The following is a 23372-nucleotide window of genomic DNA, read 5'->3' as shown; positions in this document are numbered from 1 at the left end:
TTTTTTTATTCCATATCTGAAGCCTGATGCACAAATAAAAACTTTAATTATCTAGATCATACAGACAGATTTGTCTAGATCATACAGATAAGATTTTCCAGTAAGGAAATCCTAGACATGGTATTCAATGCTTATGGTAAGAAACCACATTTGGAAAACAAAGCAAATTAGCAAAAACTGCATTCAGAAAAAAGAAAAGGTTAAGCCAATCCCCTAATATCTTATTATGCTTCAGTGGCAGATTTTCTTTCAAGATGCAAAATCTTGTCCTTCAATGTGTTTCTCTTTAAACATTTTAGGATTATGCTAAGTTCTGACTAGCCCACAGTAGCATGGAAAAAATGCATCTGCTAGAGTGCCTTTAAAAGGAATTGGAAAAAGAGCACTACTAACACATATTCAGCACAGTCAGCACACCTTACCAGCCACAAACTCACCTTTCTGTGATTGTTTCTCTGAGACCACTTGCAACCCCTTTCACCACTGTACTAGCCTTTGGTGTCAGCACTACTTGAGATATGAAAAAGGAGCCTTTCTTTCTTCTTTCAGTGATTGATGCCTGCAGGAACTGAATCAACTTTTCCGTATCTGTTGTGTTTGCCCAGGGAGCTGGCATCATCTGGCCTGGCCACAGAAAGGCTACCTCGACAGCCACTGGACTGTGGTAGAACACTAGCACTTGGTGCTCCTTTTCCCACAGGTACTGAAGGCTGACTTCATGGGCAAATATAGCAGGACACATTTTGTTTCCATATGTGTCTTTGAGCATCTGAACAAGCTTTTCATGATGGCATTTCTGCATCCCGTAGAAATGATTGAAGTCCAAGAAGACCACTTCTTTTGGGTGCTCAGTGAGAAACGTGTTGATTTCCTCCAGACCTTCCTTGACTTTGGCACTAAATAAACCATGAGCGAAGTAGAGTTCATTGTCTGGGTCTCTGGGCTTGGTGGAAATTCTGAGATCAAAATACCGTATACCTGCCCCCAGCTGGCTGGTGAAGTTCATGGTCTGTGTAGCCAGCCACTTCCTCATCAGCTTTTTAGCCACAGTCCCAAAAACTGACACAAAATTCTGGACCGTCTCTGGCTGCTCAGGCCCAACTGGAGAGGCTTCATCAATGTAGAAGCTAAAAGAGTCATGAGACCCTAAAAACACAAGAGAGAAAAATTATAAAAATGTATTATAAGCATTTAGTGGGTTTTTCTTAATGAAAATAATTTTCTGACCTGTACCAACACCCACCAACCACCTCCCCCACCCTTTCTCTCAACAACGGTACATTTGTCTGGCAGCATTTGCCCCAACAACACATTGTAGGAACTTGAAAGAAAGTCTTTTTCACTGCTTGTTTGCATGCTCAGTCACTCTCTTCCAGCTCTTACTTATGCCTTTAGGCTCAAAGTACCCAGTGGTCTCTGAACATCCAAGCAATTCTGGTAGCAAAGTTAGTCACACAATAAGTCCCTTGAGCCAAGGAGGAGAGTTTGGCCCTGCACACGGAATCATGCAATGTCTAGTTTGTAGAACCAAAGGAAAAAGCCAAAACAAACCAACATCCTTCCACACACACATTTATAGCCAGATAAAATAGGAGTTGGAAAAATGTCAAGGAACATAACCTTTCTATCTTAATTTCAAGTCTCATCTGGCCATCCACAATGTTACTGAATGCTGTTTTCCTTCTTAAATTTACTTCTAAAATTCTTTACTATCCTTTGCTAAATAAGTACAAGAGATAGAGCCACGGATAAAAGCAGAAACTCTGCTGCCTGCTCTTCAGAGGAATGGGACGTAAAACTTAACAAGCCTATATATAGGAATTACCATTTTCTACAACATAAATTTGAATACAAATACATATTCTATTCTATACGTACATATTCTATACATTTTGCTATACAAAATTCTGTGTCTCAAGTTATGTCCACTTGTAAAAGCCCACAGTCTCAAAACAAAAGCCACAATTAACAACGCTCAGCATTCAGACATTGACATGAAAACAGTTTTATGGAGAGATGAGCTGACCCTAGGAGATGCTTATCATCTTTGTCAACCATTACCCTGCTGAACACCTGGTGTTTGTACCTGGCTGTTTACAGAGAAACACTGTCTGTCCAGCTACTGGCAGAGCCACACTCCTGCTATTCCAGCCGTAGATGCTTCTGGTCAGACTCACAGCAGCAAGCAGGTCTGCTGCTCAGTCTGAGACACAATGCTTGCAAAACTCCTTCAAGGTTAGCAGGACTTGTATTCTGGAAATGGACTGCAGTATTAGGTGCTCAGAGATCCAAATCCTACATCAAAATGAGTTCAGAGCAGTGGTCTTGTCTGTCTCCAATGCTTTTGCAGGTACTTTTCAAAATTGCTTTCCAGAGCACGTATGCTGTAGCAAGTAAGTATCACATTAATGAAATTCCGCTAGTCAGTCATTTTTGAGAGCAATGCTGCTTTACCTGAACTGGAATAAACCCTATAAACTGAAGCAGCAGCTACAACATTTTCTTCTTTAATAACAAATAAAGTCATGACAAATCATCCTAGAATCTGGCTTGGATTTGGCTTTGTTTAATCTGAGAAATGTCTTTAAATTTTGTACACACCCGCTTCTCATGGCTGTCTCTTTGAACTGCATTTTGCTTTAAACATTAGATCACTTTTCCATTTCAATGAAGCTTTCTACTGCTAGGTGTTGAAGTGATAATATATTTCTTGCAGTACCTGATTAGATCACGCAGTATCTGGTTACACATTGACATCCTTGGGGACTAGATCTGCATACAGAATTCTAATGGTAAAACAAATCATTAGAGCAGTGACCTGTGTATCAACAGTATTACAGGGAAAATCAATGAGATGCATTAAATGTTCTGCACTAATCTAGAAATCAAAGTAAATCTAGTCTTGTTTAAAACAAGGCACAGCTACTGATATTAGGAAGGGATGGAATTTGCAAATCCCCACTTTGTCCATTGAAGCCTATTTTATTTTTGTAGGGTTTTATGCCAGGTTAGGTACCTGATCAACTGATGAGCAGTAGGCTTAAAACGGTATTAAGACTAATTGAACCACTTGTCTTTTATCTTCTGATCTGCAGACACGGGCAACCTGAAGTTGCAGAAAAGGTAGTAGCTAAACTTGACTACAGCACTGCCAGTAGGCACATATTGGTTTAAAATACTTCTTAAAACTACTTTAGTCAAGAAAGGCAGCACAATTCTCACAGCAGAAAACTAAGGTGAACAACCTGTCAACAGGTAGCTTTTAGCTAGTGGTAATGAAAAACACAGAGAAGTGTGTGTTTGTGTGTGTGTGTGTGAACACCACAGTTAGAAACACCTGAACACTCCAAGTAGGATAAGTCAGAAAAATAATTTTCCTCATCAAAGTCTTCGTGCACATATTTGAGCCTAAACATAGATATTCCTATGTGGACGGTAATGAGAAAACTGCACAGTGCTCTGAGAATTTTCATGTTTTGTAACCCAAACAAGGAAGCCCTACAGCATAATACAAAAAGGAAATAAGGCTTAACTAGGTTGATGCAAAATGAAGCAGAGGTCAGCTGTTCATAAGTATCTAAAGATTCCTCCGAAACAAAAAATACAGCAAATATTTTGTCTTTCCATATGCATACGTACTTTGAACAGGTCAATTAAATATTATTTTCCACAATGCACTCATCCACATTTCTTTTTGCCTTAATCCTGCCCTGTTGTCTCAAACAGCTTACTTGTGTAACTCACAAAAATTCAAAATCCTTACACTTAGCAGAGCAAATTAGGGTATGATCTTTTCCACTGTCATGCCCAAAATCACCATATTCCTGGTAATGAGGGAATCCTGTACAAACATGTTTTTGGAACCACATTTCCTTCCAAATCTTTCTTTTGTGCATAGGGACATTGGACATTCCCCTCCTATATTTTCACTGGAACGTGTTCTTGCAGGTTCTCTGTATCACCAAACTTCAGCCCCCATGAAGAGAGAATGCAAGTGACATTTAGGAACACAAATGCAATGATGCCTGCAAGCTTTTGAAATTGGCAGTCCTTGCACATCATGTATCTCTGTTATGGTAGGTTTATACCACAGAGACTTCGCAGTCTGAGACCTGGAGAAGCAAAGAGGGGAAATTACTCATCCCAAGTCATTCAGGGAGCAAAAGATGATATTCCTCTTCTGCGCAAACATATATTCTCACCAGTTTACTTAGTGTATAAAATTTTCTTAAAATATTGCACACTGTTTTCCCAACAACCCAGCATATCCAAGAAGTCAAGGATGAAGGCTCATGGATCAGCATGATGGGGGTAACAAACAAGGGGTTAACATGGTGTGCACACACTGTAGACTGCCCAGTCAAGAAGAGAAAGTGGATGAAGCCTTTAAACAACTGGAAGAAACTTCATAATTACATGTTTCCATGGAGGAATTTTGAGACATTTGCAGAGCAGAACAGCAGAGTGCAGGAGATTCAGAGAGCATCAGAAACTTATTTTTTCTGCAGGTACTCCTTTAAGTAGTGAAGTTGCACTGCTGGATGTTGTATGAATTGAGGAAGAAATGGATAGGGACATAAAGGCTGATGACAACTTTAGACTGAGTGACTACGAGGAGAAATAAGAATTTGAAATACTCAGGAAAGCAATGAAGGCAAAAAGCAGAATAAAGATCCTGGATTTCAGAGCAACTGTCTTGGCTTGTTCAGGAAATTGGTAAGTGGAAGCCTGGAAGAACTCAATTACCTTAAATGCCAAGAGACGCAGCAGAAAGGGCTGAGCTTGGAAAGCAACTTCCCTAAAGCATATGAACAGAGCATGAAGAAACAAGTAAGGCAGGAGGCAAGTTTGGCTGAAGGAGTAACTTCTGAGTGGCATCAAACTTAAAAAGCCACTACAGAAGGTCTTAGCAAGGACAGGTTGCCAGGGAGGTACAGAGGACAAAGGCATAGAGGGAGTTCAGAAGGGCACAGCTGGGAAGGGAAACCTGCAAGGGATGGGAAAGGCAAAAGACAGCTTCTGCTGATACGTCAACAACAAAAGAAAGCACAGAGAAAACTGATCCACTACAGAACAGGGCAGGAGACCTGAAGGATGGATGCCATTCAGAGGGACCTGGACAAGTTTGAGAACTAACCCATAAGAATCTAACGAGGTTTAACAAGGCCAAGTGCTGGTGCTGCACCCAGGTAGAAGGAAGCCCTGGTATCAGCACACCCTGGGCATGAACAGACCCAGAGCAGCCCTGCCCAGAAGGGCTTGGGGGTGTTGTGGGTGAGAGGTTGCACATGGCCCGGCCATGGCACTCACAGCCCAGAGAGCCAAACGTGTCCTGGGCTGCATCCAGAGCCCTGTGGGCAGCAGGGCAGGGAGGGGATTCTGCCCCTCTGCTCTGCTCTGCTGAGACCCACCTGGAGCACTGAATGCAGCTCTGGCTCCCAGCACGGGAGGGACAGGGACCTGCTGGAGTAAGTCTAGAGCAGCACCTTTGATCATGAAGGTGATGAAAGGGCTGAAGCACTTCTCCTCTGAGGATGGGCTGAGAAAGCTGGGGTTATTAAGTTTGGAGAACAGAAAGCTGCTGAATAGCAGCTTTCCAGTACCTAAAAGGGTCTTATTTAGAAAAGGGAGAGCAAGTTTTCACTTGGACAGCCATAGGACAAGGAGGAACAGTTTTAAACTAAAAGAGGAGAAATTTAGATTAGATGTCAAGAAGAGGGCAGTGTTATTCAGAGGGCAGTGACGCACTGGATCAGGTTGCCCAAGGAAGTTGTGGATACCCCATCCCTGAAAGTATTCAAGGCCAAATGCTGGATAGCATTTGTAATCTGGTCCTCAGCAAAGGGGCTGGAATAAATGATCTTAAAGATTCTTTCCAACTCAAACCATTCCATTATTCCATAAGAAATTATCAAGAGGCACTTAAAATGTCTACACCAGCCATGACTCAAATAACAGAAGGGGCCAGTTTCAACCACTGAGACACTAAAACTTCATAAACTGGATATTAAAGAATAAATTCTGCAGTATCACTTAGATTGCTAGAAAGCACCTGCTAGAATTTTTACTAGGGAGAACTATCTACTGTTTTCTTTACTGGATTCCTGTAATAGGGCAATTTGGAATATTTAACCCACTACTGCTCTCTATGGTCATATTTATGGCTTCCCTGGAGGGCTAACCCCCCCATTTAAAAAGTAATTGGGCTTGGTGCTGAAAGAAGTCCCTAAAGGAGAATACATTTTAGGTCAGAATTGTTTCTTCAGTCTCTTGGAGATTTACAGAGAGGCATGGCAAATCTACTATTTTTGGTGGCTAAGCTTAAATATATCATTCACAAAACCAACAAGTGTAGCTGAACTTTGCCATGCCTTTCTTTGCTTCCCTGTCATCTCTGTCCATCCCTTGGTAAATACAGCCTTATAAACAGCACCTAGAATTGAACAGCACTGACCAATATGCTTCCGACAGCAGCAATCATACCCTGATGATCCACAAGTATCAGAAAAAAACCCACAAACAAGTAGAAGCAACAGTTCACAGGTTTTAGCATGTTTTGCTCTCTTCTTCTTCTTCCATGGATCTCTTGTCTCTATGCTAGGAGTTATCCAATAGCTTTTGGAAGTGGAATGTTTTTAGTGCTTTGGGTGTCATTAAAAGCTTTACCTGTTGTCTTTCTGTATTTAGGAGATGTCATCCCTTTGTGACTATTGCTGAAACGTCACATGCATTGCCACATAATTTCTTTAAAGATGTCCTTAACAATGAAGGCTCTATAGTGACTGACAGCAGGTAACATGTTTCTTGAATGGTGTAGAGAACAGCTAGGACAAAGTCCATGACCTCTGGTACACAGGAGTTCAATGCAAATGTTCTTGCAATCTCATTTGGTCTTTTCTCCCTGTTTTTTTTTACCTTAAAAATCAATCAGTCAAGGAAGAAGCCCTATGAATTGTCAGCTAGTTGCACTGCCACTTCAAGGAACAGTGAAAGCCTAGTCATGAACACTAGACTTAATGCAACTCAGTATTGTGTTTTGCCTTCTTTTTGAGATGGCTGAGAGCTGTTCTCTTCATCAAAGCCCCAGCACACCTCAGGAAGTCAAAAGGTGCTGCCAAGATCAATGTTATTCAGACTAAACAGTCTATTTCCCTTTAGCATACAAACTGCTTGGGTGATATCAGCTTTGTTTGATAAAAACACTACACAGAAAAACAAAATCAAAACTGGGAGAAACAGAGAGATTATGGATTGCCCAGTGTCCAAGTGTCCGCACAAGTAACTGCCTCACTTTCCAGTTGTTCTTCCAGTGTTCATCACCAGCTGTGTGTCCCTAACCCCAAATGAAGATCACAGGGCTCAGTCACATGTTGACATTCAGGAGTGCACAATCTAAAGGCACGGGAAGAGAGGTACACACCACCTCCCATAAAGCAAAAATCCAGATACTGAACAAGTATTGAGAACAGGAATACTTGCATGACATTAAAAATTGACATACATGTACATGTATACTACATATACATATATATATATATATATATGTATTTATGCTCATATGCTCCAAGAAATTGCACTCTTCTTGTACTTGTATCTCATTCTGCCTTGAAGATGTTGGTTACAGTATGTGAAACAGTGAGGAAAGGAAATGTTTGCTTCCTTCTTGCCCCATAACTTCCCAGAAGGAATATTCCCCCTCCTCCCCCTGCATATTCTCTTCGCCACCAGGTGAGTTCTGGACCAGCCACTGGAATTGCATATAAAGGTAACTTGGACCCTAGTCCTATGCCTGGGAATACATCACTTGGAGTCTGGACTGTGCTGCTTTATTGAGACTGTCCTGCAGACAAAAGCGACAATCTAAAAAACCAGTCAGGAGCACAGTAACAACCATGCAAACATTTTAACATGGTTTGCTTGCAAGGGTGAGCAGAACTACTTTGTATTGTATTTTGCAACCTCTGCCTGGGTTTCTAATGCTACTACCGCCATGGGTGGAACTCAGCATTTCCCAGCCAAAGCATCTCAGCTGGAGCCCCTCAGTCCACATCAAATGTCCGAGCACAACTTCAACAGACTCACCAGCTACTGGACTGATCTAGGACACAGCCTAGAACTGCACATACAAAACTTTCAGAACCCAGCACAAAGCATCTGCTTCTTGTTCAGTGTAATACAGAACAGAGAGTTTATTTTCAGGGATTCACAGAACAGCTGAGTTTCAAAGAGACCTCTGGAGATCATCTGGTTCAATCCTCCCTTCTCCAGAGTGAAATAAAAAAAATATGCAAACTTGAAAACAGATCATTGAAGACTTCTCCAAAATACCTTGCTGAAGCAGCTCCTTAGCCAGGAAGAAACAAAACTGGTAGGCCATCAGTCTCGAAATGACATTCCATATCTAATGACCAACTTTCAGACCTGGAATGACTTTGTTTTGTCCTCCCTATAAACAAAGAAAATTTTCATGCAACAAGAGAGGATTTTAAACAATTACTTGCTCTTGTTCCTCTTACATGTTCTTATCACCTGTGAAATATTCTTGAGAATCAGTTTGGTTTGTACTCTTGAACATGGCTATAATTGCTTCCACAGGGAGACTTCTGCTGTTGATATTGCCAGTCCTCCATGACCATGAGGAACTGCTCCTCACTCAGGCCAAAGATGTTACCATTTGAAGCTGTTAAGAAACTGCTTATGGAATATGGCAGTGCCTGCACTGCAAAGTGTTTCTGGTCACTGAATTGAGCCAAGATGAGTCTTGCCTAAGCACTGCTTCTTTCCTATAAAGAACTCACTTTTAAAAAATAAAACAGGTTGGGAGGTGGGGAGGGATCTGCTTGGTATTAAAGCCCTGGGTAGCTAGTAATTATCACAGTATGACAGACAAGCTTGGCTACAAATCTGATTAGATTACTCATTATTCAATTCATACTAATATGTTTGGTGTGTAGAAAAGTACCCACATGCAATTTTTCAAAGTTCCCTCCTGCCAACACAAAGACCAACTCCCGTTTCTTTTAGAACACTGTATCAGTCAATTCTACTTTTCAAATCCCCAGTAGTGCATTGAAAAGTAAAGGAATAAAAAAAGCAAACTCTAATTATATTTCTAGCTCTTCAAACAGTGTGAGCACATTCATAACCAAGGCCAGCACAAGCTCAGTTTTGCTAAATAAACTGTTCTGTAACAGAAGTTTAGCACATGCTGCCCTCCTGAGAGTTTTCCCTCTTACTTAATAACTTCTTTACTGTCCTGTAATTGTTTGTGTAGGATGAGATTAAGTACCTTTTCTGAGACATTGCCAAGTGCAGATAGTGTCCTATTTCTTCCCAGGCAAACCACCTCCTGACAGATTTCCTTGGAGGCTTCATGCAGCCCAGCACTCAGAAGGCAGCATGGTGCAGCAGCACATGGACAGCAGGGGCTTTGTAAGAGTCACAGATTATGTATTCTAAAAGCTCACCTTTAAGTGAATAACTAGCTAATCAAATGCAGGCTCTAAACACAGGCAAATATAAGATTAACACAGATGGAAACCAGAAAAAGGTAAGCAAGGCCAGGACACAGCACAGGGTGGAGCAGGCTCCTTCTCCTGTTTGCCCAGCGCAGCAAAGCCCTCGCCCAGTGCTGCAAGAGCAGCAGGGCAGGCGTGGGGCCGCAGGGCAGGCACTGCTGTCCATGCCCAGAGCCACTGCCCACTGTTCATCCAGAGCGAGTCAGGCCACCAGAACTCCTGCAGGCACTCAAAGGCAAACATAAGTGTGGGGAACATTTTTGCATGATAGTTGTAAAAGTGGAAAGGATCATGCTGAGGACTGAGAGATTCAGCTGGTGTGTCTTCTTTCTGAATGTGGTCTAAACCTCTCATCTGTACACAGAAGAAAAGGTGAAGAAGAAAGGCAGTGATACTACTTGTGCATATACCATATGCAAAAAAAACCCCTGTTGAACATTTGGGCACTGCACCAAAAATTTAAAAAGGTGCAAAAGGCTTAAAACTTTAAAAAAACAAAAACAAAAACAAAAACCTGCCCATAACAATCCACTAGAAAAGTTATTTTTATTTATTCAGTCAAGCAAAACTGTAAACATGATTTCACAGTGTTTTGTGAGCAGACACATAGCATAAATTCTGTAATAGAAGTCTCCCTTCACCTATCAAGCTAAAATGCAGCAGAATTAATGGAAAAACCTCAACCTAAACTTACTAAAATTAATAAATCAGCTCCTAATTTTTGGCAGAGCAAGAGTTAAAAAAAAACAAAACAGTTTTAAAAAATAATCTTTACATCAGTATTGAGCAAGCACCTAAAAAATACGGTTTAAGATCATCAGAATTTATAAGTTCAGCAGCAGACTGGACACACTACCACAGCTTGCATGGTGCAGGTCAAGTGCTGTAGTATGCAGACTGCCACGGTCTTCTTGTTTATGTGTTTACATATATGAATATTGTATAGAATATTCTAAATCACATAAATTAGGATCTCATATAACTTTGTATTTTATGCCCAACTATAATTTGAAGACAAATTAACTACCTAATCACTTGGAAATAAAATTCATTGGAGCAGAGCTGTTGCTATTGTCTATTACCCAAACTCCACAAATGAAAATTCTTTCAAGTCTTTGCTTTTATGTGAACTGTGGAAACAAATTTAGTATTACACCTTTTTACTCTGCAAGCTCACTGCTGTGTGTTCAGATGCATCAGAGATCTCTATCAGATCTCACATCTTAGTTAAACACTAGTCTCAGAAGTACCATAATAGCATTTTTCATCTTAATTTAGGGACTAGCAGACAAGAATGTGAAAGAAGGAAAGAAAAAGGGAGAAAAAAATAGCAAGAGGTATATCTGATTCTAAGCATAAAATTAATGTGCCAGGAATAGTTTGGGGCATATTTTGTTCCAGCAACAGCTCAGTCTGAGTATGTCATCAGCATCCTAGTCATATCTCCTGGGGCAATCAGAAGCACTACAATTGTGAGCCGATAGCTTTTGGACTAGTGAGAGGCTGTCATGATCCCAGGCAGCTTTGCTAAGCTTGTGAAATGGCACCTGCCAACAGTAAGCACCTTCCGACCTCAATTCTGGTTCATAATATTAATGTTGCCATTGACAGAAAAGCCATGAAGGACAGCATGCACCTGTGAAGGCTTCTAAAAAAGAGAGTGCTCATATTTCTTCCTCTCCATGTACACAAAAAGCGCAGGTAATTCAATGTTCACACTCTAAAATAGCATTAAATCAGACAACTTCTGCTTGTTGAGCTTTTATTTTATTTACTTTCATGAAGAACATTCTTTAATATCTGAAACATGAGAAATTTCCCTTAAAATAATTGCCTCTCATTACACTGATATATCTTTTGCCACCTACTGTATTTTTTGGCAATGCAGAAGGTTTTGGATACTTGATTTTGCCTTTCCCTCACCTCTTGCCTATGCCTTCTTTGATTTTTTTTCTCTGACATACACAGTACAGCCTTTTCCTAACTCATGATTGCATTGACATATCTACTAACCTCAGTATAGTTCTTATTTCATTAAGCTCTTCTTTCTATTTAAAAACCAGTAACAGGAGTTTTAATAACCCAACAAAATGAAAAAGGTGCAGTATTTTCTACTAAATCTGAGCATCCCTTCTAAACAGTTCTAGTGATCTTGCAGCTGACAGAAACTACTTGCACAGCATATGTAGTTTCTGCATCTTTACCCATAATTTTAAGGCCAGGAAAAGGACAACAAGAGGTGTGTCTGGATAAAATGAAACCACATTGCAAAGCCAGTGGGAAGAATGATCACTTAAATCAGGTTTCCTGTTAACTTTAAGAGCACTGCCATCTGAAATGGATCACCACAAGAAATTTAAAAGGCAAGATTTTTCAATTTATAAATATCAAACTGTGCTGCAAGAACCTCTGCAATGCAGAGAAAAAGGACTCTTCCTGCACTGTAATGAGTGTACTGGAAGTCAGTTTACCAGAATTCTAGAATGGGATAGCCTAAAGACAATATGGATGAAGTTTTCTATTACCACACAAGAAATCCAGGATAGCTTTTTTTTTCTTTTTCTCAATCACTGAGTTTGAAAAACTGAGGCAAATCTGAGCAACTCACCTGATGCTTGGGGGGAAAAGCTGCAAAATATTATACCCTGGGATGGGAGAAATATTATACCCTTTTCTGAGTCAGTTTGCAAAGGCTTTCACAAAGAAACACTCTTAAAATATCATTTTAAAAACCTGTGCATAAAGACCTAGCTGACTGACTACACCATGCCTGAGAGATAACAAAAGGATGTAAAATACTGCAAAGTAAGAAGAGTTAAGATGGAAGCTTGCCAGGTGTTTTATATTTTGACTACTGCCCTTGCTAGGCACCCTTCCTTATCATTTGGTTGCTTCAAATGTTCACATTAGATATTGTTCTACTTTTGTGCACTGCTTGGCAGATTTGACAAAGACCTATAAACAAAATAACTTCCTAAGCCAATCTGTTCAATGCAAGACTCGTCCTCTGAGACCAGGTGCTCTAAAAGAAGTCTCTCATCCAAGGTCTCCTCAACTGTAAGCAAAGACATTGTAATGTTCAACTTCACACGCCTTAGAGGAAAATACTGAAGCAATTTTGCTAGGACCCTGAAATACAAATGGAAAACTGTTGGGGAAGATGAAATAGCAAGGCCCTATAAATATGAGGGCCTGGCAAAAGAATCAGAGAATACAGATATCGAGATGAAAACGAGGTTTGAAATACCAAACCTTCATTACTGAGCATCCCGAAAACAATAATGCAATCCCCCCTTTCTGATAGATCCTAAGGTCAAATGGAATGTCCTGTCTCACCCCCCAATGTATGGTTCATCCCATACCTGTAACCCTCCCCTGAAGTATCCGATGTCTGTAACCCCATTGGCCCAAGTCCTGTCCCAGCCCACCTTGAAGCCCCCTGATAAGGTGTGGCCGAGGGACCGGACGCTCTCTCTCTCGGACCTTCCTGCTGGGACACCCACCTGGCACGATCCCTCTCTCTCCCCCCGCTCTCCCCGGGCCTGCCACAAGTTGCGGCTAGCAACTCTAAGCAGGGCCCTTCATCCTTTATAATAAACCCCATGCTCTAAAGACCGGGCCTCAGAGATCCTTCGCTACCACCCACCCAAACCGTCCTGGAGTCCAGCAATCCCCGCAGATTGGCGCCCAACGAGGAAGACCGACCCCCACAGACCGGCAACCCCACGTGTCTGAAGACCTCTTCAGCTTTTCTACCTGTGGGAGATTTCTCCATGGACGGTAACTAAATAACCAGTTGTAGCCTCCTAATCGGTGTCGTGAGCACGGCGTATCGTTGCTGAGCAGCGTAGAAGCCGGAGCTCTGTAACTTTGCCGAGGCAATCCTCGAGCAGGGGAATTCGTTACAAGGTAGCGAGTACCTCTAGCTCTTGGAGGAATTTGCCTGGCAATCCTCGAGCATAGGCGGCTGCTGCTGTGCGGCAGCTACCTAGAGCTCTCTGAGGAAGCTTGCCGTGGCACCCCACCACGTGCACTGAGCACAGGCGAGCACTGCTCTGCACTGCCCGCACTGAAGCTCTGAGTGGAGTCTGGAGGCCCCGAGCACGGAAAGACGTTCCTGAGCGACGCCTGAAACCGGAGCTCTGAGGGGGACCTCAAGCAGAGTCCTGAGCGTCGACTGGAGTGCCTGGCCAGCCCCCCACGTCGGAGTTCTGAGTGAGGACCCTGCCCCTGCGATATCGAGGTGAGCTACACTGGTGTAAAAATGGGACAATCCCACTCTGCCCCTGATCGGGATCTCTATAAGGAACTTAAGCATTCTTTACGCTGCAGTAACAGTACTTTACCTAAACAAGAGTTAAAAAACCTTTTAGAATGGACTGTACTTAATTTCCCGAATGCGGACCGTTCAGCCGTCTTTACCAGAGACTTTTGGGACTCAGTTGGAAATAGACTCTTTAATGATATTTCGCGCCGGGATTTGACTGGCGTTCCCCTTCTCCCGGCGTGCAGAGCATTGGTTGAGCTCTTTGCTGCACAGCAAACGCCCGCGGCAGCCGCTCAGCCTGGCCACGCTGTCCCCGAGAATCCCCTCCACGCTGCCGCGAGTCCGCAGCGGGGCACGCCCCCCGCCTCCCCCCCGCGCCGCGCGGCTGCGGCGTCCGCGGCCCCTCCCCCCGCCCTCGTGATCGCGGCGTCCGTTGCCCCGGCCCCCCCCACCGGACCCCGCGGCCCCTCCCGCCGCCCCCTCCATCCCCGCACCCCCCACTCCACTAACTTCTGCTGCTCCGGTTGGCGCGGTTCGCCCCCCCCGCTCCGTGTCGGGCCCCTCCTCCGCCTCCGCCCCAGCGAGCCCGCCCAGCAATGTGATCGCGGCAACACCCCCCGCTGCGGCCGCTGCACCGGCCCCGGCCCCCCCTCCCCCCGCGGCCCCGACTGTACCCCCCCTCCCCCCCGCGAGTCCCGCCGCTCCCCCAGCCACGTGCTGTGTCTCTGTGGCTACAGCCATCGCCGGCCTCCTGCAGAGTCACGCGGCCACGTTTCTGCAAGCAGCTCATGCTCCCGTCGCTGCCGCGGCGCAGGCTGACACGGCAGCGTCCTTTGTGCCGCGGGACGGAGCGGTCCAGCCCGCCAAGCCGCCCCGCGCCTCCCGCGCGGTGGCTCCCCCACCGTTGTCACTGCCCCCCTCAGACACGCCCACCGCCATGGTCCCGTGCCTCCCCGGCCGCCCGGCCCCTGCTCCAGCCCAGCTTGCGAGCTACCAGCCGCTGAGCTCCGCGGCACAGACGCCGGCTTGCCCCCAGCGCCCTGTCCCCGCTCCGCGGCGATCCCTGGCCAGCCCCCCCCTTCCTACCACCGCTGCGGCTGCGCCGGGGACCGCGGCCACCGCCGGAACCGCGACAGCAGCCCAGCCCCCTGCTTCCGAGCCCCCCAGTGCACCGCTGTTTGCGGCGCCGCTGCCGGCTCGGAGCGCCGCGGCGCCGCCGTGGCCCGACCCGCCCCCATCGCGTAGGGATGCCCCGGGGCTCCACGCCGCGGCGCTGCCACCCCCTGCGGGCGGCGGCGCCCTGCCGTTCCCTTCTGTGGCCACAGAGACAGTCCCTGCTGCGCTCCCCGAGGCGGCCGCCATGATGCCTCACCACGCGGACCCCGTGACACGCCCCCCGCATGCGCAGTCCCTGCGACCCTCGGAAGTCCTGCCTCACGCCGCGACACCACCGCCGCCCCCCCACGCCGCCTCCGCCACGCCTTTGATCCAGCCTCCCGGCACCCACACGCTCCATGCTGCAGTCCACCCCCAGCCGACATCACCGTGCCCTCCCACGCCAGCACCATCGCTCCCAATTCCAGCCGCAGGACACCAGCCTGCGTCGCCAGAACTTCCGGGATCACCGCATCTACAAGTGTCTCCGCCCACACCACCAGCCCAGCCGGAGCCTGTTACAGCCTCATCACAAGTGGCCCCCACTGCAGCGCGCCTCGCACAGCCTCTGGAAACCCCAACGCTACAGCCACCAGCAGTTCCTGCGCAGACGCAGCCTCCAGCCACCCTTCACCTGCCTCCATCGCCACCGGGTACCGTGCTGCAGCCACCGCATCCTGCACCTGGACCAAGCAGGACTGGACTACAACCAAGCACACAAACCGTGCAACGAGAAGGGGGAGGGTCGAATGTGACACACATGGAGAACTGTATTGCATTTCCAAATGCCAACCCTCTTAATGCTGAAAAGTCACCAGCATCAATCACAAATTTAGAAAATCCCCAGAAAAGTTCTGACAATCTTCAACTGACAGACTGGAATCAAATAACACGTGACATTTGCAAAGAGGAAAGCCTAAACCCTATAGCACTGCCTGTGGTATTCAGCCAGCAAGCCGGTGGTCCCAGAACTTGGACAGCTATCCCATCTCATGAGGTGAAAGAATTGCGAAAAGCAATAAAGGACAATGGTATCTCCTCTCCATATTTTAGACAACTGCTGAAAAGTACCCTGGAAGGACATACACTCACACCAAATGACTGTAAAAATCTTGCTGCTATAATTCTTACAGACTCACAGTATATACTATGGGAACTTAAATGGAAGAGACTGCTTACAGGGGTACTAAACACTTATAGACAATGTACTGATGCAGACCTTTGTGCCCTCACCCTGTCTAAGCTAATAGGTGATCCACCTGATGACCAGAATGAAAATCAAGTGAATTTACCCAGAATGGTGTTAGATGACATAAAAAAGATGGCTCGCAAAGCTTTTTTGCAAGTTCAGCCTGCAGGAACTTTTGAAAAAGCCTACAATCTAATTAGTCAAGAGTCATCTGAACCATTCACCTCATTTGTGGACCGGGTGATCCAAGCAGCAGAAAGACAATGCGGTGATGATATAGCCCGTCCAATAGTGATACGGGACATCATTGAAAATAATGCAAACGTGGAATGCAAGAGAGTCATCAAAGCCCTGGGAAAAGAAAGACCTACAGTGCCTGAAATGATTGATGCCTGCAGCAAAATTGGGAGCCCACAGCATGTAGCAACAGTTCGAGTAAATGAACTTGGAGAAACTCTGGGAGAGAAAATTGAAAGGGCTCTTACAGCACAAGTAGCGCAAGCAAAAGCACAGGCAGCACAAGCAGAAGCACGAGACCAAAAACTTACTGAAATCCTAACTGCCTTGCATCTAAGGTCCCAGCAAAAAGCGTGAAGCCCGCTGACACCCTCACATCAGCCAGTACTTCCACAAGTACAAACCAAGAAGCAAGCATCCAGACCTGAGCTGCGCAAAATCATCAGGAGAAAGTGATCTGCCAGGAACAGCTCAAGAAAAGAATGAAGTTTTATCGTTTGCGCGCGTACATGTTACTTTTGTTCTTTTGTTTTAGTTCTTGTAGTGAAGCTTTACCTGTAAGTCAATCAAATACGAGTGTCTGGGTTGCTTTAGCCAAGTCTTCAGGCTCTGATACCATCTGTCTATCCATCCTGGCTAGACGATTTGTTTGATGGTTAGAGCTTTGCACCTTGGCTAAAGGAACTCTGTAAAGTAGGTTTGATTATTCTGATAGTGATAATTGTAGTTTTAGTAGCAGTACCCTGTATACTTCAGTGTGTGCAGAACATAATGAGTAAGACAGTATCTAGCATCTTAGTTGTTCATCAGAACGGGGGAGATGTTGGGGAAGATGAAATAGCAAGGCCCTATAAATATGAGGGCCTGGCAAAAGAATCAGAGAATACAGATATCGAGATGAAAACGAGGTTTGAAATACCAAACCTTCATTACTGAGCATCCCGAAAACAATAATGCAATCCCCCCTTTCTGATAGATCCTAAGGTCAAATGGAATGTCCTGTCTCACCCCCCAATGTATGGTTCATCCCATACCTGTAACCCTCCCCTGAAGTATCCGATGTCTGTAACCCCATTGGCCCAAGTCCTGTCCCAGCCCACCTTGAAGCCCCCTGATAAGGTGTGGCCGAGGGACCGGACGCTCTCTCTCTCGGACCTTCCTGCTGGGACACCCACCTGGCACCATCGCTCTCTCTCCCCCCGCTCTCCCCGGGCCTGCCACGAGTTGCGGCTAGCAACTCTAAGCAGGGCCCTTCATCCTTTATAATAAACCCTATGCTCTAAAGACCGGGCCTCAGAGATCCTTCGTTACCACCCACCCAAACCGTCCTGGAGTCCAGCAATCCCCGCAGAAAACACTGTCCTTTCTGCCAAAGCACTTTTTTCCTGCCAAACTCTAGAAAAATATCCTTAAGCAATTGAAGCCCGAACTTTAGGAATTCACCAGCTACACATGCTAAAATGGAGCACCCCTCCAGCCCAGGGGTTCCCACACAGTCACTTTATTTCTCTGTAACTCAAGAGACTGGGCAAAGGAATGGGCAAGTGGAACAGTATCACCACAAGGAAGCACACGGGATCATTCAGCTGGCCATAAATATAACCCCTCTGCCAAGTTACCACACCATGGTGTCATTGGCCTTCTCAAGCCCAGAGGTCTGCAAATAACAGCACAGCTTCTGCTTTGTTACATACACGACTGCTTTACAACATGACTGCCTCAGAAAGAACCACACACAAAAAAATCTTTCTAGGAGGCCTTACTGTCTCCTCCACATAATCAGTATTTGTCTTTTACATCTAACTGCATTAACAAGGAAAACAGTCTCATTCAAAGATTTTTTGTACGTGAGCGTTCAAGTCATGGGTTTCCTAATTCGTCAGCTGCAAGACCTCATGAGTCATCAGGCAATGACACATTCTGAGCTTGCTGCCATCCAGAGCCCACAGCAGGTGTCAGAGCATGTCCTCCTCAGACACTGCTGTCCTCACGCCTTTCAGTCCTGTCTTGCACCATGCTTTGCTCCTCAGATTGTCCCAGAAGTTCTCCAGTCATGTTTAGTCACTGTAGGCTATCTTTTCTAGGAGCACATGTGGAAGATAAAAATGTGACTTGCTAGGCACTGAATGAAGAAAAGCAACTACAACATCTGTAAAACACAGGATCAATGCCAGAGAAACAGCCTCCTGCTGTGAGGTGGCACAAAAACTGGAAGACAATGAGCCAAGAGGCTTTATAAAGGGAAGCAGCAGAGAGATGCACCCATTTGGAAAAGAAGAACCCAGAGAACACCTTTCAATAAAACTATTTATTTGGTCATTGCTAAATGGAAATATAAGCAAAGGTGAGCTGGTTTTTTAGCCATGAAAATATATCAAAAAGAACAGAAAACACAGGAAAACACCATAGGTATCAATCTCAATCAACAGACAGGAGATGGGACACACCTGCATGCTATTTTAGCCTATACATGAAATAAAAAACAAACAAACCATCAAAATAAACCACCACACTGTGATACACGAAAGAATTACAAATGCCAGTCTTGGAAGAGTCTTAGCTAGTATTAAAAAATGTATCTATCTGCCTCATCACCTGGTCTATATCCTTGCCACCAGTAACATAAAAACACTTTTAATTTCATTTTGCAAACAGAATGAAGACAAGTAAAGACACACAGAATAGAGAGAACTTGAACTGTCAATACCTGTCCTCTACACATCTTCTAACATCTCTAAAGAGGCAATTTAAAGGTCTGCATGATCAATCAACCTAGACTCCTGTCAAACACCTTGTAACACCTAGCAATCCAATTTCAATCAGTTCTTTTTACATTATTTGCTTCTAACATTATCCCTGCTCAATTTAACACAGCAATCAAATAAGCCACTACACAATAGAGAGAGCTACAAGAAATGAATGAAACCAGATATAAAACAGTATTGATGTTATTTCATTTCCTAAGTTTCCAGCCTACAGTCCACACCAGATCCCCAGTTGGCATTTATCAGTATAGCTCTAATGACCCATTAGGCCAATTTAGACTGCTGCAGATCTCGCTGTTAGTGTTAGACTTTAGCATTAAGAAGTCAATGAAAAAGCACAGGTGGTACTATTGATTAACTGAAAAAATAGACAGATGGTCTGTCCTTTTTCCAAACTCAGGATACAACTACTTTACACTCTATATGCTTGTGTCTTCAAAAGCAATTATTAGTTTAGCTGTTTCATACTAACACTAAGTAAAATACCATCATTTCATAGTATTTTCCTAGCATGTAATTGCATATTATTGTCATAGTCTAATTTCAGCTGTTTTCAAGGATTCAAAAGCTAACTTTAATTCTGTAAAACTTAAATTTAGTAAATGTATTGTAAGGACATTTCAAGACTGAAAATGGAATTTTTTTCAGTCTTGCATATGCTCAAAAAAGAAACCATGTCTTCTCTGAACATAATGGCAATGACCGCAGTCCACCTAGACTGACAGTGTTTTGGCTTCAGTGTGATACACAGCTTAGAAGTCAAAATATTGTTATCTGCAGTAATTCCACAGCTGGTGATACTGGTAAAGCTGAGGCTATTAGCAAAGATAGCATTTACAGTGCGGTGATGATGCCAGCACATATTCTTCCATGCTTCCTTTGAATTCTCAAACAACCTATGTATCATCTTTTTCTTCTGGATAGAGATTGCCTTTATTACTTGGTCAGGAATATCACAGATCAAACTGCCTTAACATCCTCTTTCTCTCCACTTTTTAGCTCTATGTTATCCTGAATATTTTCAAGGTACTTGCAAGGACTTGCTAATTTATGACCCTGTTGCATGAGAATGTGAGTGGCCTGCATGGAAGGAGACTCTTTTCCTTAAATCCTTAAGTAATTCTTCAATAAAATGACACTGGCAGACAGCATCTCTGTTCAATGGTTGCCCTTCATTGCCAAACACAATGGCAGCTGTTCCACAATGCTGCTAGTGCTGTTTTTCAAGGAGACTGTTGAAGTTGCACAATGATCAGTGGCTTTTTTTTAATCTCTCTACCTTTCCTCCAGTTATATCTCTCTAGCTTTCCTCCAGACATATACATTAATTCAGCAAATTGAAAAATTTTGAGCAACTGAGATATTTTGAAAAATAAAGTCCTGTTTACTCATTTTAGGATCAGCTCTACTGGGTAAAATAACAATACAGCAATTGAGTTGCAGTTACTTTAAAGAGGACCAAATGGCAAGAGACCCAGATCTTCACATGTAACTGTGTAAAAAGCTTTTCCACAACTTTAACCTCTCTCTTGGATATAGAACTGCCTTCCTGCTGGGACATTACTGAAGCTGTGAGGCATGTGAAACCAAAGTTCCCAGGACCTTTCATTCCTCCAAACACAGCTGTGATCCAGAGGGAGGTGTGAAAGACAAATTCAGGACATAGCTTCGGTAGAAATCTCTTAAATGCTCAATAGTCATTTCTGCAATACTGAGCTAAGAATACACTCTCCCACATTACAGTAATGTCCTAGTAAGAAGTGCCACATAGGAATTAGGTATTGCTGGATTTTCAGCTGGGGCAGTGTTTGGTGCAAATAGACAGTCAATGTCTTCACAGCATTCTCATAAATGCCAGTCATGGACCATAAAAATATTTGCGTTGCCCACAGCGGTGCAGCTGCACTGCCACCCTTCAGCTTGCAAACCTGCACACTACGGGCAGCCAGGAGCCCTCAGCACTGCTGCCAGTTCATCCAGCCAAAACCAGCCACCATGGCAGTGGCAGCTGCAGAGCTGTACTCTGCCCTTACAGGCATACGGTGCTCCAGATGATGTTGCAAGGACGTTGTCCACCCCTTCCACCCTGGAAGCCTCATGAGCTGACAGATCCCACGTACAACAGAGAAGGCCTTTTTGCTGAAGTTCAGTTTTGTGTTGTCCTCATGACAGTAAACCTTGCGTACGAGTAAAATGTTTAGTGTTTTAAAAAGGAAGTATAAAAATAATTGCATGGCAAATTGTTTCTCACCTATGAAAGCACCTAGTCTGTAAATCCTCTGTTATTAACAATATCACTGACATATAAACAAAGGATACATGCCTCTTATCAGAGTGCATGTTTTTAGATCTAAATTGATTCATCAAAATTAAAATTTATAGGAACTCCAAAATTTTTTCTATAACTGGCAATCAGCCATTTTTTACATTAGTTTACTGCCCTATTTAATTAGCTCTAATTCACAAATTATAATCACTGTATAGAAAAACTGTGACACACTTTTTATAAAGCAGTTGTTCATCTTTATCAACATGCAGTCACCTTATTCTTACAGAATTCACTAATGCAAAAAAAGATCTTTTTCCGTCATGAATTATGACATACCTGTCTTCTGCTTAAGTACTCCAGTTTTCTGAAAATCATGTACAAACTACTAGCTAAAAGCATTAAAATCTCTGTTCATTGGAAACAATCAAGAAAAAAGGGAAAAAAATCACTCCTTTGCTACTTTTCTCAAATACATTTCAAGATGATGTAGAAACTAATCATCAATTTTTTTACAAAATACTCTTGGGTGTATCATTCCATCTTTCTGTTCCCAAGGACCTTCGAGACCCTGACTTGTGGGTATCTATCTATTGCTGTGAGTCAATACATCTAGGCTCTTCCAAATGAGACGGCTTTAAGCCTGGTGGTGTTTAACTAAACATGCACTAATACTCCTATTGAGGAAACACAGTTTTAAATTTGAAATTAAAGATTTCAACCCTTTATAATAGTGATATAGCTGTTGGTGTTACTGAAGTTCAGGTCTCATACAGTTCTTCAGCATCCACTGTTGATTTCCAAGCATTATTCCAGGCAGTTTTATTTGAGCTCAGTTTTTAAGTGCAGAGGTTTATTCATTTGCTGGATCTGCTAGGTGAAATGTAATCTTCGTGAAACACTAATTACAAAAACCAAACATGGTGCAGGTAAGTGCAAGCCAAAGGAATAATCAGCAGAAAATCTTGAGAAGAAAGGCTTTCAAATTGTTAACTCTATTGTCTGAGAAGAGACTGGCAACACAATGCCTTCTATATTTGCTGAAGTGCACTTGAAGCACAGGAACTTCTTGCTCCATGCACTTAGCTACCCAGAAAAGCAGAAGATATATTCCACCTTTTGCCTTATTTAATCTTCCATACCCATCTGGGACAAGATACAAATCTACATTAAACACTAACTGTTTCCTTCTTTCACGAATCATCATCCTTTGAAGAACTCCAGAAACAAAATAGTTCAATTATTTGCATACAAAGAGCCAGATTTCATGGCACTGACTGATTTTCCCCAGCCAAGCAAAAGAGAGGCACAAAAGGGCACTACACTCAGGACAGTTAATGAATATTCAAGGATGATAAGCCAAGCGTAAGTGCTAGACATAGGTATGATGCCACACATCAACAGCCCATAAGGAAGGATAGGAGGCAATCTGTGCTGAAACCCACCCTTGCTGCATGCTCCTTCTAGTGGCTGTTCACAGGCACATCACCCAAAAGGCTTCCCCATCCTGTGCAGCAAGAGCAGCTGCAATGGAGGCAGAATCTGGCCCTGAGTGTAGGAGGAAAAGGAACAGTGAGCAGTACAGCAGTTCCCACCCTCATGGCACCATTTAACAGTTTTGCTGGTATGTGACCTTTTGTTTGCCATCAAATCATCTCCCTAGCATTCAGATCATATGTTTGTCTATTCATCAAATCCCCTGAACATTCAAACCACATATACAAAGGCTGTTTGGATCCTTCCTGCCTCTATTGTGGCAGCTCAATAACTAAGACAGGGAGCTCCCAGCTGGGTATCAGCAGCAGAGAAACACGGCACAGCCAGAGGAGAAAGACATGTCAGCAGAGAACACTTATATAGGGAGAAAATTAGAGTCTGGAAACTCACCAAAAAGTCATCCCTTTTCTTCTGAGTGTCATAAAAAAAGATGCTCAAAATAATTACTACACTAGTGGTGTTTAAATGTTAATTTGTA

At 43.8% G+C, this 23372-nt stretch overlaps 1 protein-coding gene across 1 annotated transcript in view; it reads right to left on the bottom strand.

Annotated features, from left to right (window-relative positions):
* Positions 1–433: 433 nt before the first annotated feature.
* The window catches only part of PLCXD3 (phosphatidylinositol specific phospholipase C X domain containing 3), a 52859-nt gene continuing 29920 nt past the window's right edge, over positions 434–23372 (bottom strand). Inside the window, exon 2 of the mRNA XM_054003298.1 lies at positions 434–1146. Coding sequence (XP_053859273.1) covers positions 434–1146 — 713 coding nt within the window. The remainder of the gene's footprint in view (positions 1147–23372) is intronic.

Source organism: Vidua macroura, chromosome Z (assembly GCF_024509145.1).
Source record: "Vidua macroura isolate BioBank_ID:100142 chromosome Z, ASM2450914v1, whole genome shotgun sequence".
NCBI classification, from domain to species: Eukaryota; Metazoa; Chordata; class Aves; order Passeriformes; family Viduidae; genus Vidua; species Vidua macroura.
Note: the sequence above shows the minus strand (reverse complement) of the source record. Positions and strands in the feature narration are given on the sequence as shown.